Source organism: Ranitomeya variabilis, chromosome 1 (genome assembly GCF_051348905.1).
Source record: "Ranitomeya variabilis isolate aRanVar5 chromosome 1, aRanVar5.hap1, whole genome shotgun sequence".
NCBI classification, from domain to species: domain Eukaryota; kingdom Metazoa; phylum Chordata; class Amphibia; order Anura; family Dendrobatidae; genus Ranitomeya; species Ranitomeya variabilis.
The window spans coordinates 454,851,324-454,870,849 of NC_135232.1; the positions used below are offsets into that span (position 1 = coordinate 454,851,324).

General features: G+C 43.0%; 1 protein-coding gene across 2 annotated transcripts in view; it reads right to left on the bottom strand.

Annotated features, from left to right (window-relative positions):
* Positions 1-3,922: 3,922 nt before the first annotated feature.
* WDR64 (WD repeat domain 64) overlaps positions 3,923-19,526 on the bottom strand; it is a 138,226-nt gene continuing 122,622 nt past the window's right edge. For both annotated transcript variants that reach the window (XM_077250003.1, XM_077249996.1), the window contains exons 28-30: positions 11,858-11,944; positions 7,217-7,318; positions 3,923-4,088 (exon numbers count right to left, since the gene is read on the bottom strand). In XM_077250003.1, coding sequence (XP_077106118.1) covers positions 4,008-4,088; positions 7,217-7,318; positions 11,858-11,944 — 270 coding nt within the window. In that variant the 3' untranslated portion in view covers positions 3,923-4,007. The remainder of the gene's footprint in view (positions 4,089-7,216; positions 7,319-11,857; positions 11,945-19,526) is intronic.

Sequence of the window (19,526 nt, forward strand, 5' to 3'; positions counted from 1 at the left end):
AACCTACCCAGGTTTGCTTGAGCTATTTGTGAAAGTACGCTACTTGTGTGCCCATTTCCATAAGTCAGCTACATCTGCTGCAGGTCTGTCAATGCTGCAGGAATGTTTGCATGTGCTAGCTCACGATTGGTGTGTGATGTAACCACGGGCTGGAATTCCACTTTAAGAATGTTGGTAAGGCTTTGTGAGCACCAGAGGGCAGTAGTTGAATACCAGCTACAACATGCTCGTCAGTATTCCGGTCAGCCTTCACACATAACATCCGACAAGTGAGCATGGATGTCTGACGTCTGTGAGGTTCTCCAAAACTTTGAGAAATCAACTAAGATGGTGAGCGGCGATGTCACCATAATCAGCATAATCATCCCACTTCTGTGTCTACTCAAACACATGCTGCTCACAATTAAAGAAGAAGCTTTGCATGTGGACCAAGTGGAGATGGAGGAACAAAGAACACAGGGTGATACTACCCAGCCCAGCCTCATATCATCTTCTCAATGGGGAATGTGGTATAATGAGGAGGAGGAACAGGAGATGGTTGCCTGCCCTACAGAGGGTACAACTCACACCAGCTTCATCTGGTCTGCTCAGCATGGATGGGCTGAAGAGAAGGAGATGGAAAGTCATCCTCCTGGTGAGGACAGGGAATTCTTGCCTGTTGGCAGTCTCTCACACATGGCTGAATTTATGTTACGCTGCCTTTCCCATGACCCTCACATTATACGCATTTTGGCCAACATTGATTGCTGGTTGTTCATCCTGCTCAACCCTTGCTACAAGGAGAACTTTCCATCTCTGCTTCCTGCAGCGGAGAAGGCTAATAAAAAGGTGCAATACCAGAAGGCCCTAGTCGAACAATTAATAAAAAAGTTCCCACCTCACAATGCTGGCAGCAGAGGTCATGGATTTTTGGGCAACCAAGGAGGAAAGATGAGGGAGACACACATCAGGTGGCTCTCACTCAAAATCTTTAGTTCATCAGGTGGTCCTCTCTCAAAATGAACAAGGCATTGATTGGCCCAGAATTCTCAACTGCATTATGCGGCCATCACTACAAATTTTTAGAGGGCATTTATGTGTCATTCTTTACAAAACTTTTAGAGGGTCATCATGCGGCACTTATCATTTTTGTCTTCCAGAGTGTATTGCAGTACCTCCAAATTTTTGGGCCGCTCTTGCACTTAGTGCATTGGCTATGAGTCCAGGAGTCCAACTACGTAAGAGTTTTAACAGAATGTGTATGAGACTTTCAGAGTCCCTCCTTCATAAATTAAACAGGATATGTCGGACCATGTCACACACCACATGCCCAGATAAGGTAGTAAAATGTTAAAACTACATTTACTGGTGACTACCAATGGTGTAGTTTTATTTCCCTATCTGTTATGTTATCTACAGTAGTTATACATGAAGGGGGAAATATGATGAGAGATGGCCCAGCTATTGAGTGGTGGAGGAGGTGTTTTTTTTTCTCTTTTTAATTTTGCCTTATATACAAGTCATTATACAGGAAAGAATGTTTTTTTGTCATAAGCACTCCTGTTAGGGTCTTACGGAAAAACGCTCAAGTTTTCCATTGACTTCCATTATACGCATCTGAGCCCATCTGACCTGCTCCCGAGCATTTTAGTGCTCGATCATCACTAATTATAACCTATTTGTTACCAGACAGTAGCTTGTTGTTTTGTTTTTTAGCTGCTATGAAATTGCACCAAGATCTGCCAAGCCTTTACAATGCTATCCACAGGGCCTATGACAGTCCAGACAAGTGTTAATGCCCATGTCTGCCATGTTTGTACTGCTATGAAGCCTCTAGTTTTACAATACACCGAATACAGAGCTAACCTCTCAATAGAGCAATGGAGCAGTATCATAAAAGCTTTATTGAAAAGAGGTGGGTTTTACAGAGGAAGCCACAAATTTACATCACATGGGGCAAAAAAAAAAACATTCTAATGATTATGTATCAGCTCCTGTACATCGGCAAACAACATGCGGTAAGTAAAGAGCCAAGATAAACAGTGGTTGGCTGCAGCAGTCTCACTTTGTCCCCCCTGGAAGAGGAAAGAAGGAGACCAGTGATGAACCTGGACAGCACTTAAAAAAAACCGTGAAGGGGATTAGTAAGTAAGCGCATTTTTTTTAATACTCCCTTAAAGGGATCTTGAGACTTCTGAAGATATAATCTAGCCATGGTTGAAAATTTTTTTTGTTTCTTTGTATCTTTCCTAATGGCATTTTGGTTTTTTTTGTACAGCATAATTTTACAAAGTCTGTTCTTGACAATAGCAAGCAATATTGTTGCTGCCCTCAAGTGAAAAACAACTATATGTGTTCTGGCTGTCTGTCATACATATATTTGTTATTAGTTTGTGTCCTTGGTTCTTCAACCTATGGGGTTTGTTCCCAAGTAAAACTACTGCTACTTATTTAGCACTCAAGGACTAGAGAACGTTGAATATTATGTATAAGTTCCATAAGGAATAGTTGGTATCAGGAGCAGACACAGACAGAAGGAGGCCTCTGTGAAAGGACAATATATGGACCCTTTGCAGTCCCCATAATGCACAATTCCACCTACTTTATTGGTGAAAATTCTGTGTTCATTTTCTGATACTACATTACACAAAAAAAGCTTGTCCTCACTTCTTCCTGATGTTTAGTAGCAGTCATATTCTTATAGGAAATCTTAGTTGCTGAGCAAATCTTTTCCAGTTTTGAACAGAATAAGCTCTTGGTGCACAAGTGGATTTTAAACAATATGAAAAGTACCTAATCAGCCTTAGCTGTTTTGTGTGAGACGAAAGGTAAATATAATATCCAATATAATAATGTTTCAGAAATTCAATACAATTATCATTGCAAAGGTTTAAAAGAATAATGCCAATTTAGTTATTGTTACCCTGCTCTAGTTTTCATTATTAATTTCAGGGATTTAAAATGTATTTCCTATATAAATCGGTCTCCATATAGAGCATACCTACCTCCACTCCACTCCTGAAAGAAGCTAATCATTGTTGCTTCCATAATCGGTGCCATAAATTGTCCCAGAAAGTTAGAATAAGCAGCATTGGCAGACTGTCCAGCCACCAAGCGGATCTTGTTGGATACAATCTCACATCCCTACAAATCTGGGGTATTAGATACCTCCCCTATGCTGAGCCACTCCCAGACAATCGAGAAGAGTAAAAAATGATGATGAGCATCTTTCCAAAGCCACAAAACCGATTGAGCTAAATTCATCTTTATTACAGAAGAAATACTATAGAAATATGTATGTGTGATTCTCATTTTGTTCTGTAACACAAAGAGTTCTGAATGATTCTATAAAAATCAATAAGAATAGAAATATTTGGCATTGCATATTACCAAGCATTGCTGTACCACATACTAGTATTGAAATACACATTGAGTTGTAATTTGTAAATATAGTAGTGGTGCTTGGAATTAATGTCTGCCACTGCTGTAATACTGCTAATCAACCACTAGATGGTGCTACCTGCATTTACTATACATTTAAAACAGAAAAATCTATCATTTTTCTGAATATTAAAATTTCAGAGTCCTTTTAACATGTTTCTATCTACTGGCTAACATGGTACAAAGATATATTTTTCATTTATCAAATAGTTTTTCTAAGACAAAGATATCCTAAGGATATATAAATGACATGCTGGTAACTAAAACTTCATCTGATCTGATCCCTCATTTTTAGCGAAGCGCTAATGATGTTAGAAAGCAAAACTTGAAAACTTTAAATGAAATAAAACTATACGGAAACAAAAAGAAATAACATAAAAAGTAAATAATAAAAAATAACATTACCATGAAAGTAAATCCCCTGAATAAGAATCTGGTGTCAGATCTGCTTTAACTTAATCTAATCAGAATTGGGTCAAATAAATAGCTGTAGCCTGAGGAACATTTTTTATAGCTATGTTTATATTGTCTTTTATGATGTTCAAAAAAACATAATCCCAAATGTTGCTGTTGGAGAATGCGTTTTATTAATTGTCTTGAGTTTGAGGAAAACGCGTTCTTGAGTTCTCCGTGGCATTGATACCGTCACATGAACGCGGAAATGTAACCTAAGACAGGAAATATGATTACAAATGTGTAATATGATTCGGACCCTACATTCTATATATGCTGAATAAAGACATTTCAATTACAATTTTTTGGAAAAGGACATGTCACTAGGTTAAAAGTAGCCAGAAGAAGAGATGAAGCTGTTCTATTTTGATCTTATGACCGGTCCTCTTTAAAAGGGGATATCTGGGACTTTAAAAAAAGGCATGTAGATCCTAACAGAGGCAACTACCTGCCTGCTGTACCCAGCGCCGGTCATTGACCTCTCCTGCGGGAGATTAAGCTGCTCCTTGTCAACAGAGCAGCAGTTTCTCGTTTCTCTTCTTGTTGACAGGGCGGGAGGACTGGCATCATGCGGATTGATAGCCAGCTTCCCCAAATTAGTCAGCAGAGAGCCGGCTCACAATCAGCATGACACCAGTAGTCCCATCCTGTCAGCAGGAAAAGAAGCCATTGCTCTGTTGACCAGAAATAAGCGTAAGTCTGTGACCTCCCATTGCTAGAAGAGTAACTTTTTTACATTGTCCCAGAGTGGGACATCACTATGTAGTGTCAGATCGCTGATCTGACACTTTGCAGAGCACTGTGTCAGATCTGCGATCTGACAGGCAGTGCAGGAGGGTTGCCGGCACCTGCTGACAAGCCACCTCCCTGCAGGACACGGAAGGACCTCCGCGGCCATCTTGGATCCGGGGCCTGCAGGGAGGAGAACGGCAGAGACCCTCGGAACAACGCAATCACATCACGTTGTTCTGAGGGTCTCAAGGAAGCATGCAGGGAGCCCTCTCCCTGAATGATGCTTCATTATGCCGCCGGAACACTGCGATCTTGTTTGATCGCAGTGTTCCAGGGGTTAATGTGCCGGGAGCGGTCCGTTACCGCTTCTGGCACATAGTGCTGGATGTCAGCTGTGATATTCAGCTGACACCCGGCCGCGATTGGCCGCGCTCTCCCTGTGAGCGCGGCTGATCTCACATGACATACTATCCCGTCCATGGGAATTAAGTCCCAGGTCACATGGACGGGATAGTACGTCCGATGGCAGAAAGGGGTTAATATATCAGGTTTCTCAAACTATACATTTGGTTGCAAGATACTCTTAAGGTCCTGTATATTAAATAGCAATATACAGTTGTGCTCAAAAGTTTACATACTCCGGCAGAATTTTTACTTTCTTGGTCTTTTTTCAGAGAATATGAATTATAACACAAAATATTTTTCTCCACTCATGGTTAATGGTTGGGTGAATCCATTTATTGTCAAACTATTGTGTTTTCTCTTTTTAAATCATAATGACAACCCAAAACATCTAAATGACCTTGATCAAAAGTGTACATAACCTGGTGATTTTGGCCTGATAACATGCACAGAAGATGACACAAATGGGTTTAAATGGCTACTAAAGGTAACATCCTCACCTGTGACCTGTTTGTAATCAGTGTGTGTGCATAAAATCTGAGTGAGTTTCTGGGATCCAGACAGACTCTTGCATCTTTCATACACCACTGACATTTCTGGATTGTGAGTCATGGGGAAAGCAAAAGAATTGTCAACGGATCTACGGGAAAAGGTAGTTGAACTGTATAAAACAGGAAAGGGATACAAAAATATATCAAAGGAATTGATAACGCTAGTCAGCAGCATTCAAACTGTGATTAACAAATGGAAAATTAGGGTCTCTGTAAAAAGAAAACCATGGCCAGGTAGACCAACACAAATTTTGTCCACAACTGCCAGGAAAATTGTTCAGAATGGAAAGAAAAAAACATAAATAACATTAGCTGAAATACTGGACTCTGAAAACTAGTGGTGTGGCTGTTTCAAGAAGCACAATAAGGAGACACTTGAAGAAAAATGGGCTGCACTGTCGAGTCGCCAGAAGAAAGCCATTACTGTGCAAATGCCACAAAGTATCTCACCTACAATACGCAAAACAGCACAGAGACAAGCCTCAAAACTTCTGTAACAAGGTAATTTGGAGTGATGAGATCAAAATTGAACTTCTTGGCCACAACCATAGACGTTACATTTGGAGAGAGGTAAACAAGCCCTATGATGAAAGGAACACCATTCCTACTGTAAAGCATGGAGGTGGACCGCTGATGTTTTGGGATGTGTGAGCTACAATGGCACAGGAAACTTGGCCAAAGTTGAAGGAAAGATGAATGCAGCACGTTATCAGCAAATACTGGAGGCAAATTTGTACTCATCAGCCCAGAAGCTGTGCAAGGGACATACATGGACGTTCCAACATGACAACAATCCAAAACACAAGGCCAAGTTGACCTGTCATTGGCTACAACAGAACAAAGTGAAGGTTCTGAAGTGGCCATCTACAGTAAGTCTCCTGACCTCAAGCATGCAGTTCATGATAGACAGACCAGGAATTTACAGGACCTTGGTACTTTTTGCCATGAGCAGCTTTACCATCTGAGAAAATAAAGAACCTCATCCACAACTACCACAATATACTTCAAGCTGTCATTGATGTTAGAGAGGGCAATACACGGTATTAAGCAATTGGGTACATAAACTTTTGATCAGGGTCATTTTGATGTTTTCGGTTGTCATTATGATTAAAAAAGAGAAAACACAATAAATGGCTTCACCCCACCACTAACCATGAGTGGAGAAAAAGTTTTGGTGTTATCATTCATATTCTCTGAAAAAAGCCAAGAAAGTAAAAATTCTGCCGGGGTATGTAAACTTTTGAGCACAACTGTATGAAGATGATTGGCACTAATTTACTTTCCTTTTAATGTACCAATGATCATGGGTGTCTTACTATCGGTCATTCATTTCCCCTTCCTGTCATGCACTTTACATTATACTCAGCCCGACATCCCATTTACACAGGTGGATGTGCGGCTGACAAATACTATTTTTATGCCAGCATTAAAGATGCCATTACTGACAAACTAGTATTTGTTGTTTGATCGCTGGGCCTGTTTACACGTTGCAAGGATTGGAAACAGACATTCATACGAACAATTCATCATCATCCCATGTAAAAAATCCTTTAGTAGTTTCCACAAATATATCTAGAATCCACACTTTGGAAATAAGCATGGGTCATCATAAGAGAAAGGGCTTTTTAGAGGAAATAGGTCTGTAGTAGTGCACTTACTTTTTTGTCTTTCGTTACTTCTTCAGTAATCCTTGGGTCCTCGTCTGTCTCGTGGTGTTGTTCCTCATATGTAGGTAACAATGGAAACTTGACACTATGAATCTGAAAATAACATATAATTTGGTTAAAAAAAATTGCACTTCTGCTGGTTAATATAAAAATATGTGCATTTATTGGTTTGTAAGTATCAGGACATCAATCGGTATACTCTATATGTATTTTATAAGGGACTCTCTGAAGCAGACATCTGTTTGTTAGATACAGCAACAGTTTATACTTTGAATACTTTTCTACCTTCATCTTTTAAAATAAAAGTTCTTGCTGTTTGTCCAAGTCTAATCCAAACTGCCTCTTCAACATCAACTTTTTTTACATGATAATTTTCCTTATTTAAAGGGTAAAAAAGTGTACAGGTTTGCACTTGTTCTATTCTCTCTGCTCCACTGAGTATTCCGTTTTTTGTATTTTCTATATCCCCCATACAGTTCCAAAAACATGAAACTTTTTAGTGCTAATTTTTATGGTCTTTATCAAGGGGCCGTGGCTCACAGGATTCTTGGGGGCTGTGGCTCACAGGATTCTTGGGGGCTGTGGCTCACAGGATTCTTGGGGGCTGTGGCTCACAGGATTCTCTGGGGCCATGGCTCACAGGATTCTCTGGGGGCCGTGGCTCACAGGATTCTCTGGGGCTGTGGCTCACAGGATTCTCGGGGGCCGTGGCTCACAGGATTCTGAGACCATGGCTCACAGGATTCTCTGGGAGACCATGGCTCACAGGATTCTCTGGGGCTGAGGCTCACAGGATTCTCAGGGGCTGTGGCTCACAGGATTCTCAGGGGCCATGGCTCCCAGGACTCTCTGGGGGCTGTTGCTCCCAGGATTCTCTGGGGCTGTGGCTCACAGGATTCTTGGGGGCTGTGGCTCACAGGATTCTCTGGGGCCATGGCTCACAGGATTCTCTGGGGGCCGTGGCTCACAGGATTCTCTGGGGGCATTGGCTCACAGGATTCTCTGGGGGCCGTGGCTCACAGGATTCTCTGGGGCTGTGGCTCACAGGATTCTTGGGGGCCGTGGCTCACAGGATTCTCTGAGACCATGGCTCACAGGATTCTCTGGGAGACCATGGCTCACAGGATTCTCTGGGGCTGAGGCTCACAGGATTCTCAGGGGCTGTGGCTCACAGGATTCTCTAGGGCCATGGCTCCCAGGATTCTCTGGGGCTGTGGCTCACAGGATTCTCGGGGCCGTGGCTCCCAGGATTCTTTGGGGCTGTGGCTCACAGGATTCTCTGGGGCCATGGCTCACAGGATTCTCTGGGGGGTGTGGCTCCCAGGATTCTCTGGGGCTGTGGCTCACAGGATTCTCGGGGGCTGTGGCTCACAGGATTCTCTGGGGGCATTGGCTCACAGAATTCTCTGGGGGCCGTGGCTCACAGGATTCTCTGGGGCTGTGGCTCACAGGATTCTCGGGGGCTGTGGCTCACAGGATTCTCTGGGGCCGTGGCTCACAGGATTCTCTGGGGCTGTGGCTCACAGGATTCTCAGGGACCATGGCTCACAGGATTCTCTGGGGCTGTGGCTCACAGGATTCTCTGGGGGCCGTGGCTCACAGGATTCTCTGGGGCTGTGGCTCACAGGATTCCTGGGGGGCTGTGGCTCACAGGATTCTCTGGGGCCATGGCTCACAGGATTCTCTGGAGGCTGTGGCTCACAGGATTCTCTGGGGCTGTGGCTCACAGGATTCTCGGAGGCTGTGGCTCACAGGATTCTCTGGGGGCATTGGCTCACAGAATTCTCTGGGGGCCGTGGCTCACAGGATTCTCTGGGGCTGTGGCTCACAGGATTCTTGGGGGCTGTGGCTCACAGGATTCTCGGGGGCCATGGCTCACAGGATTCTCTGGGGCCGTGGCTCACAGGATTCTCAGGGGCCGTGGCTCACAGGATTCTCTGGGGCTGGGGCTCACAGGATTCTCTGGGGGCCGTGGCTCACAGGATTCTCTGGGGCTGTGGCTCACCGGATTCTCGGGGGCCGTGGCTCACAGGATTCTCTGGGACCATGGCTCACAGGATTCTCTGGGGGTCATGGCTCACAGGATTCTCTGGGGGGAGTGTCTTTCAGCTGCTCTGTATTATTACCCTAAAGACCATGAAATTGAACACCAGATAAAAAGGCCCATATCTCTGAAACATGGAATATGGAATATTTTTTAAAAAAGCGCTTTACTTATGGGGAGCAGCGGGAATGCATTAAAGGGAATCTTTCAGCAGGTTTTTGCAACCTCACCTGAAAGCGGTCTGATTTAGGCAAAGTGAAGCTGAATCCAACAATGTATGACTTAGATTACTAGGTGCAGCTGTTCTGACATAATTTAAGTTTTTAGATTTAGCAATGAAGCAGAGCTGAGCAACCTAACCCCGCCCACACCAAGCTCTCCATGTACAAAATCCATAGGCCGCGAGGTGCCTGTCACAGGAGGGGGGGTGTCAGGCCAAGAGGTACCACCTACTAATCAAAGCAATGATAAGCGAACCTGCTGGGATAATGTGTTATCTGAGTATCTTGGGTGGGCTCAGATAATATATTCGAGTCCCTGCGGCTCCTTGTTTTGCAGCGGTAGACCGCCGCAAGACATGTGGGACTACCAAATAAACAGGCAATTCCTGCATGTGTTGAGGCTGTCTACCGCCGCAAAACATGCTGCCGCAGAGGCTCCAATAGTACGTTATCTGAGCACGTGTTCGCTCATCACAAGTGCTAAACAATCATTGTAAGCAAGCAAAACCTCAGAGCTTGATAAGAGAGGCATCCCTGAAATCTGTATTTTAACCCCTACAGCATGCTGTCCTCAGCTTATATAGCAAAAACCTTCCAATTCCTATGGTACTTTAACTTACTGTATTCTATACCTCTGGAATAATTATATAATGCTCTGACAATGCGGTATGCTGTGTGGTTCATTACACATTTTTCAAGAAAATGAGTCTAAAAATAATAGAAAATTACTCTCTGGCTCCTATCTGTATATTAAACCGAATACTAAACAGCTGTGTTATATGATTTCCTGATGTGAATCAATCGAAATTCTAACACCATTTACATTCAGGTGATTTTTGTGGCAATGTATAAATGAAATGCCGTTCAAGCATATGAACATGCAAGGAATGCTCATACAATGAACATGAAAAGGGGTTATCCCAGAAATCACATTTATCCATCTTTCCACAGGATACTCAAATGTATAATTGCTAGAGATCCCACTGCTGGGACCCCCCACTAGTCAGGAGAATGGGGGTCCAAAATTCCCCTGTGCAAATAGAGAGATTGTGAGTATGTGTGACCACTGCTCCATTCACTGATCTTTAGGATATGTGCACGCATTGAGTAAATGGATGTAGATATTTCTCTACCATTTCTGCACCTCTTGGCAGGAAAAACGCAGTAGCAAAAACACACAATGGTAAAAAAATTATGCTGTTAAAGAGGTGACGCATTCTTGCTACATCAATGCAGGGGGCTTTGGGCCTTCACTTCTCAGAATCAATGGGAACTTCAGCTACCAGACTGGCAGATCATACATTTATAAACTATCATGTTGATAAGTAATAAATGTTATTGATATCATATATGAAGAATAAATAAAAAATGTGGTTAGTTTTTATTAACATCCTTTTTTATGAAGATTTTCTTTCCATAGAAAACGTTTTCAACTTCTTCTATGTGAACGTTACCTGTATCTTACAGCAAAAGAGTAGTGGATAGAGATTAGTAAATAAATTTGAGGTAAATCAAATTTCACCAAAAATCCCAAATTTCTTGCATTTCAATTAGCTCAAATCAAGCAAAATGGCTGCTCGTAATCATTTTTCTTGATTCTAGTTAGGACTGAAAAGAGCTTAAAAAAGGAGCTTGATAGTCACCTCGCCCCTTACCTATCCTGGCAATGCAGCTCTCCACCTGTTCCTCCACTGGCATGCTTCCTACCTCCAAAGAAAAAAAGGGGGTTGGTACTGAGTAAGCCAGTTGAAAAAAGATTGCTATGAGTGAGGAAAACAAGATATCTGGTGCCCTAAATGTCTTTGGAGAAAATTCCTCAGATTCCTCAGATATGTTTTTTGTGCATATATTTGGGTTTGTTATTCCATGCCTGAGGAAGGGACCTAAGAAATCTCAAAAGCTTGCTTTGTAACATCATTTATTTCACTTTTGTTAGCCATTAAAAGGTATCATAATCTTATAGTTATCTCGTTTTTCCCACTGAGAGCATTCTTTTTTCTACCTCCAACACATGTATTGAAATCATGTGAGGCCTGGTAGTCAGGCCTTAAGGTGCCAAAAAGTGAACAAGACAGTGAAGATGAAAAAGATGATTGGACGTGGAGAGAGAAAATTAGCAAGTGGAGATCCTGATGGGAATTTACGGCACTCGGACAACTCCCTGCCACCTCCACTTATTATGCTCTGGGTCCTGAGAGTCCTCAGAGCAAAATGAATGGCATTTACCAGTACTTAATTTGATGTGAATCTAACAAATCGTATTTTGGCAAATTTGGTCTTCTATAGCAGTAGCTTTAATGCTTGTATGTTAGAGCTTTTCATTTTTACCAAAACTACATAAGAAACATATTTTCTTCTTTAGCTTGCCTTGTAGATGGGAATTGTTTTGAATAATGCACTAGATTCTTTTTCTCTTGATGCATGCATTTCCTTATCCATTGGTCTTCGTTTACACTGTTTACGAAAAAAAAAGTTTATTTTTAGTTCATCCTACATTCTATAGAATACTATCCTATAGAAACATCTCCAGTCTATTGTTTGCTTTGGTTATGTGCAGGAATGGACAACAACTGAAATTTAACATTAGCATTTAAAAGCACACAGGCCAATACAGTCACCCCACTACACATACATAGACACACACTTCCCTTCATGGAGGTCTCTATTACAAGTGTGACACTGTCTGACCCTTAAGAAAATAAAGATGTAATGCAAGACCATTAGTAGCAATAATACTGCTATATAAAATTAAGCTAAATAATACGACCCTGCAATGACCTTATTATACCACAAATGATGACGGAATATTGCCACCAGACTGATCGTTAACAAAACACCTCTGTACCAAAACGAATATCACCATCATACTTCATTGCCTTCAGCAAAGCATTTGGTAAAGTATCTTATACTATCCTTATTGAAAAAGTTACAAAGTATGGGATTAACAAGGCTATGGTTAGATTAATTCATAACTTGCTTAGTGATCGTACTCAAAGAGTGGTAATAAATGGTTGCACATCCAATTGGAAAAGTCTTTCAAGTGGGGTACCACAAGGCTCTGTCCTGGCCCCAGTGTCATTCCACATTTTAATAAATTATCTAGATAAGGGAACTAAAGGTAAACTAATCAAATTTGCAGATGGTGTGCAGCTAGGAGGGATAGCTGTTACTAGAGAAGATAGAGAAAGGATTCAGAAGGATCTAGATAAGCTTGAACAATGGGCAGCCACTAATAGAATGGTATTTAACAGGGAGAAATGCAAGATTCTACATCTGGGCAAGAAAAATGAAAATTACATCTATAGAATGGGAGGAATAGAACTAAGCAACAGCACGTGTGAAAAAGTCTTGGGTACACTAATAGATCTCAGACTGCACATGACTCAACAGTGTGATTCAGAAGCAAATAAGGCAAACACAGTTCTATGATGTATTAAGAGAAGCATTGCCTAGATCACGTGAAGTAATTATCCTACTGTACTCATCCTTGGTCAGGCCTTATCTGGAATACTGTGTCCAGTTCTGGGCACTACATATTAAAAAAGACATTGAAAAACTGGAGCAAGTTCAGAGAAGAGTGACCAGAATGGTGAGTGGACTGCAAAGTATGTCCTACGAGGAACTGCTAAGGGATCTGGGAATGTTTAGCTTTCAAAAAAAGAAGGCTATGAGGAGACTTAATAGCTGTCTACAAATATCTGAAGAGATGTCACAGTGTAGAGGCATCATCATTCTCATTTGCACATGGAAACACGAGAAGCAATGGAATGAAACTGAAAGGGCGAAGATATAGATTAGATATTAGAAAAAACTTTTTGACAGTGAGAGTGGTCAATTAGTGGAACAGGCTTTCCCGAGAGGTAATGAGTTCTCCTTCAATGAATGTCTTCAAGCAGAGGCTGGACAGACATCTGAGATGGTTTAGTGAATCCAACATAAAGCAGGGGGTTGGACACGATGACCCTTGAGGTCTCTTCCAACTCTAACATTCTATGATTTTATCAAATATGCAATATAACAAACAAATAATAATGTCCCTCTGTGCCTCCTAATAATAATAATTAAAATCTTCTTATTACTTATACTGCCTGTCCTCTTTTATGACCCCAGTGTCCCTCCCTCTATTAATTACCCAACTCAAGTTTTTCTCTTTTTGATAATAACCCCCAGTGTGTCCCTTTTGATGACTCCACAGTGTGTTTGCTTATGATAATAGCCCTCTTGGTGAATCTCTTTCCAATAATGCTCCCTCTCTGTGCCTCCCCTCCTTTTAATAAGACCTCCCCCAGGGAGTTTCCTTTTCGTAATGACTTTCTGTGTTCGACCCTGCCTATTAAAAATGATCATGTGTGCCTCCACTCCTTTTGATCATGGCTTCCCCAGTGTGCCTTCTTTTGATAATGACCCTCTGTGTGCCTCCCTCACCTTTGGATAAGCACCCATATGTAGCTCCCCACCATTTAATAATAACTAGTTATTGGTAAACCCCTGGATGTTCAGCCAACAGTTAGAAAAGGCCAGGCAAAGCTGTAATAGATGTGCCTTTTCGGAAGCGGCTGCTGGCTGCTATTGTTTGGCTGGGGGGCACCAATATCCTTGGTCCCTTACCTGCCTGAGAATACCAGCCCCAGCTGTCTGCTTTAGCTTGGCTGGTTGTCAAAAATGGGGTGAACCCCATGCTGTTTTTTTATTATTTATTTAAATAATTTAAAAAAATGGCATTGGGACCCCTCTATTCTTGATAACAAGCCTTGCTAAAGCTGGCAGATGAGGGTTGCAGCCCGCTACTGTGAGTTTTGCCTGGCTTGTTATCAAAAATACAGGGGAACCCATGCTGTTCTTTGTATTATTTATAGCACAGGGACTGGCTAATGATTACTCCCATCAGCCGACGCCTGCTCTCACTGTTATTAGCGGTAGCAGACATAAGTTGATGGGAGTAGTAGTGCCAGCAGCCGACGCCTGTGACTGTAGGTAAACATTTTACCTTCGATCACAGCTGTGGGCTCATGCTGTTATCTGACAGTGTGGGAGCCCCAGTGCTCTGTCCTGTGGTATTTTTTCTCAGCCATTTTCCGTATGCGAGTGAAATTGCAGCATGCTATGATTGTCACCGACACTTGGCCGAGTCTCGGCTCACTCTCACCCATATAAGTTTATGGGTGCAAGTGAGACAACGCACATCACATGGATATCATCCTAGTGATGTGTGTTATACGCTGACCCCGGCGATGGAGGAGATGGAGAAATTCATTTCTCCGCCTCCTCCACAGCTGTGCTTTGATCTTCTTTGTGCGAGAGGCTCGGAGCATAGATGCATGACACTCGACTCCCGCTCGCAGCAGAGCAGGAGCCAAGGGTCATTTGCATATCGCATCCGATGCTCTCGCATCGAGTGCCATACGTTAGAGTGACTCCAGCCTAACACAAACTTCCTGATGGTACGGATCCCAAACTTTACTGTTCGGATTTACCCATCTCTAATTATGATCCATCCAGTGTGTCTCTTTTGATAATGCACCCCTATGTGACTCCCTGCCTTTTGATAAATACCCCCCTATTGATAACAACTTTGCACATGTGGTTTCTTGTGATAATGACCTCTAGTAATCCACTTTTATAAATTATAAAGCCCCTCTGTGATTTCTTACAGAATAAAAATCAACTCAAACTAACCTAACCCTGCTCTCACCAAGTAGTCACATGCTCCTCCATTGCAGTCTATGGGCCAGCACAGGAGGTGCAATGTTATGCCATCGTGCCACCTGACGTCCTCTGTGTGTGGCGCCGGCCTCTTTCAAGCTACAGGCTGGAATTTTTCTTCGGCCTGCTTAACTAAGCAGGGTAGCAGTGAGTCAATGGCTCTCAGCTCCACCAAATTTTTTAACAGTTTCAACATACTGAGGACACCAATACTGATAAAAATGTAACTGGCCTATCTGGCATTTACGAGTCAGACCGTCCCATCTAGCATTTGCCAGAATTAGCAGATGGCATATCTGGCCTCATCCATGTGACTGTAAAAGTAGATCTTTGAATTTATGTTAACAGCTGCTCAAACAAGAGGACTACCACCATAATCATGTGCAGAAGGTAGAATAAAAAGTCTACAATCAGAAAATTTAAACCATTTAGAGAAAGTATGTGGATCGCCCCCATTGGGCCGTGGGGTACTTGGTACCGGGTCCTGCGGTTCAAAGGGGGATGTCACGGTGGCTGACCTGGTCTGTGGCCCTGGGACGTCCATGTAAAACGGAAAGGTCTTTAAAGGGATAAAGTTTATGATCGTGACGCCACCTGTGGTATTCGGTCAGGGTGACCTATGCTGCTTTAAGGGGTCCGCTGGGGTGATGTTATGGCAGCTAGATGGTATACCTTCCCACAGGTGAAGTATGTCCCCAGGGCTTCCCAGTGTGTAGATGGTGGATGGTGAGAGGCGCAGAGAAGAATGAGGACACAAGGTTGCAGTCTCTTTACCTTTACTGAAGACTTCAGCATCCACAGTCCAAGGCACCAGATCACAGGGCAGGCAGAGTCCGGCCGGTTTGGAGGCAAGTCCAGAGTCCCCTTGTCCAGGTGGAAATCAATAGCCTTCCTTTGCGCTGCAGTGGTGTAGTCCCTTACTGCCTATGGCTTCACATAAGGGTCTCACAGATGTGGTGTTTCTCTCTCTGTCCCCCGTATTCGGATAGGACAATACCCATATGACTGGTGGCTTGAGGCTGTTTATTGGGACCCTAACACGCCCCGGCCTCTGAGGGGTGCCACCGTGCCTCCTGGGTGTAGGTGCAGACAGGTAAGCTGCAAGTAGCTGTCCTGACGGTCTCTGAAGTAAAGCATAAAGGTCCTTACTCCCTCGGTGTTTTGGCTACGGGGATTCTGCGCCTCAGAAGGAGGCAGCCTGTGCAGGGCTGGTCCCCTTCTGGTATCCTCTCCTTTGCTTTGCTTTCCTTGCACGCTCACTGCAATACAGTTCTGCCTTCTGAATGTCTCTTACCAGGAGCTGCAGCACTTCAGGCTACACGGCTCCTCTGCTTCCTTTCCCTCTGTCTTTCTAACAGGAACTGACCCTTTCCCTCCAGATCAGGATGTTCTTATAGGGGAGTTCACCTAAAACAGGCTTAGAGCTCCCCCTTCTGGTCTGGAGTGTGAACATGTTGCATGTATTGTGTTACCTGAATGCAGTTACCCTTAATTGCCTCCAAACGTAGCATCACTCTCCCCGAGAGGAAAGCAATACCACTGCGACGACCAGGACCCTGGGGCGCCGCATATGCATCTTGCCTGGTTTTATTTATTAAAAAAATAAACAGTAGGTAATACATTTCATCTAAAGAAATTTTCAACTTTTTACTATCCTTTTTGTTGGAATTTGTTGTCCCTTGGCAACTAATCTGATCACATGGTGTCTAACTGCTCAAACCTTCTACAATTAGGCATAACATGAATTCTCAGACAAGTTGCAGGATCAAAAACACTTGTACAACTTTTCTTTGACTTTCTGCTGCATGACTGTAATTTTGCTGTTACATTGTCAAATCATAGATAAGTCACACTTAAGTTGCAGTGGCATTGCAATTAAGACTTTGGTAACTTAGTTGCATCTGACTTGCAACAGAAAATCCAACATATTTGTAAATATATGCTATTCTGAGCCACACTATAGGAAATCTTTTGTTGCAATGTCACAATGCGACACTGTGATGTCAGGATCACATGACACTTGTCCCAGTGTAGCCCCAGCCTTAGCGGTAATCATTTGATGAAACTAGAAGCATGTGATCATATAATGAGCAGTACTACTGCAGGGAAAATGAAGCATTACACATGTGTTTATTAAAATCAATGGGCTATCTATGTAATGCACATAGTTTTAAGTACTCCACAGCCACTACTCGTGGCCACTTTTTGGTTATTTGATTCTTGACAATCCAGAATAAAAAGTTGACCACTACTGGGGCAACCCCTTCTTAGTTACTGTATTCCCGAGTGTAAAATAAAAATAACAGATACTTATCTCCCACACTGGCACCCAGGGCTGTGACAAAGTATTTTGTTGCCCTAGGTAGATGAAGACAATGGTGCCACCCCAAAGCAAACGATTGGCTCAGAGACTAATATAACATGACCCCTAATGAACATCCCCTCTTCCCCTCAGATAGGCTAGCTAGCAAACACTGATGACCTCTTCCCCTAGAATTGTTACCTTTTCACAAAACGTTTTTATCAAAAAAACAAAACTGTTGCACTTTAGGAATGTGACTTAACAGATGGTGCAATTTTAAAGTTAAATTAAGAAAGAGTCATTTTTTGCTGACCATTTACACAATACAGAAGAAAAATAGCGATATTCATCCCTGACGTCCTATATTTTAAATGTAGAACCCAAGGATAGTTATGGAAGCTAACAAAGAGTGACTATAATCAAGGCCATTTGGTTTCAATTAACATGTCCAGCATTTGGCAAATACCCTAATGGAAAATAACCAGACCCTTTTTATAAATAAAGGGATATGTCTGATGGTTTTTGTGTCCATCATACAACAATTACAGCTTGCACAAAACTGATGGTGGTTCTAGTGATGTATTCCGGTTTTGGTGACATACTCATGTAGTGCTAGTTGTTCTGGTGCTGTATTCATGTAGCGATGATGATTCTGGTGATACATTCATCACCAGAACCATCATCCGTACATGAATACGAAGCCAAAATCATCATCAGTACATAATTAGAGCACCAGGGCCATCAATAGTACATGAATTTAGTACCAGAAACCAGGGCTATAGATGTGGAGTCGGTGTCCATTTTGGACCGACTCCGACTATTAAAATATATAATAAATTGGGTTCAGTTGTTCAGTGCAGAATGTCCTGTAAATGTTTTCAGAATAATATAGGAAAGTTATAAAATATCCTATAAATGTCTGTTCTATTCCTGATCTAAAGATCTAGGCTTTTAGTTGAGATGCATCTGTGCTGCACTTTATGTACATGTTCAGTAGTGAGGCAGTTTTGGGGCGGGCCTGTGTGTGGGGGGGTCTATTTTGATGCTCTGGCCTCATCTTAATACTTGTGGGCCTTCAGTGACTTGCCTTCTATTTTAAATACTAAGCTTGTGCAGTTAATATTGTGGTCTTTAAAAAAATGTAACTCCAAAATGGTGATGCGGCAGCGTGATAACATCTATCGCTTGCTGATAGATGTTACTGCACATGCGCCACCGCCCTTTTGCTGGTACAAATTTTTTCTTTTGCTCCAACAAAATGGCATTGGTGGTGGTGTAGCGCCCCCACTGCCACAGGGCCGAGGGGTACCCGGTACCGAGCCTCTGAGTCTCTGCTCTGGGGTTGTCACGGTGGCTAGACCCGGTCCGTGACCCTGCTGAGGGGCATACAATAATAGATGTGGATGGTGGTGGAGGTGCGGTGCAGTAAATAATGAAGACACCAGGTTGCAGTCTCTTTACCTCTTTACTGAAGGCTTCTGAGTCCTCAATCCGGAATACGGTTAACAGGGCTGCACAAGTCCGGCCGGTCCGATGGCACCTCCAGAGTTCCCTTTGCAGGTGGAAATCTGTGCCTACCTTCCTGCGCTTGTGTTGTGGTCCTCCCCTGCTGTGCTTACGGGATAGTACCCCACAACTGTTGTGTCTGTTTCTCGTGTTCCCTCACAACTCGATTCTGATGTTCTCCCTCTACGTCCCCCTGATCTTACGGTTAGGACGCACCCGTGTGACGGGAGGCTCGGAGCTCTTCCGGGACTCTTGTGTCGCCCCACTCCTGTTGTTACCCCCCTGTGTCTTCCTGGGTCTGGGTGAGACAGCCCACCTGTAACTGACTGTCCTGCCGTGGGTTTGAAGTTTGGCTTGGAGCACTATACTTCCTCGGCGTTCCGGCCACCGGTTATGCGCCTCAGTGGTATGTTGCCTCGTCTTACAGCACGACTCCTACTGGTATTCTCCTTGTTGCGTTGATCTCGTTTCTCACTCAGCACAATAAATCTCGCTTCTTATCCTTTCTTGGGGTACCCCCGCTAT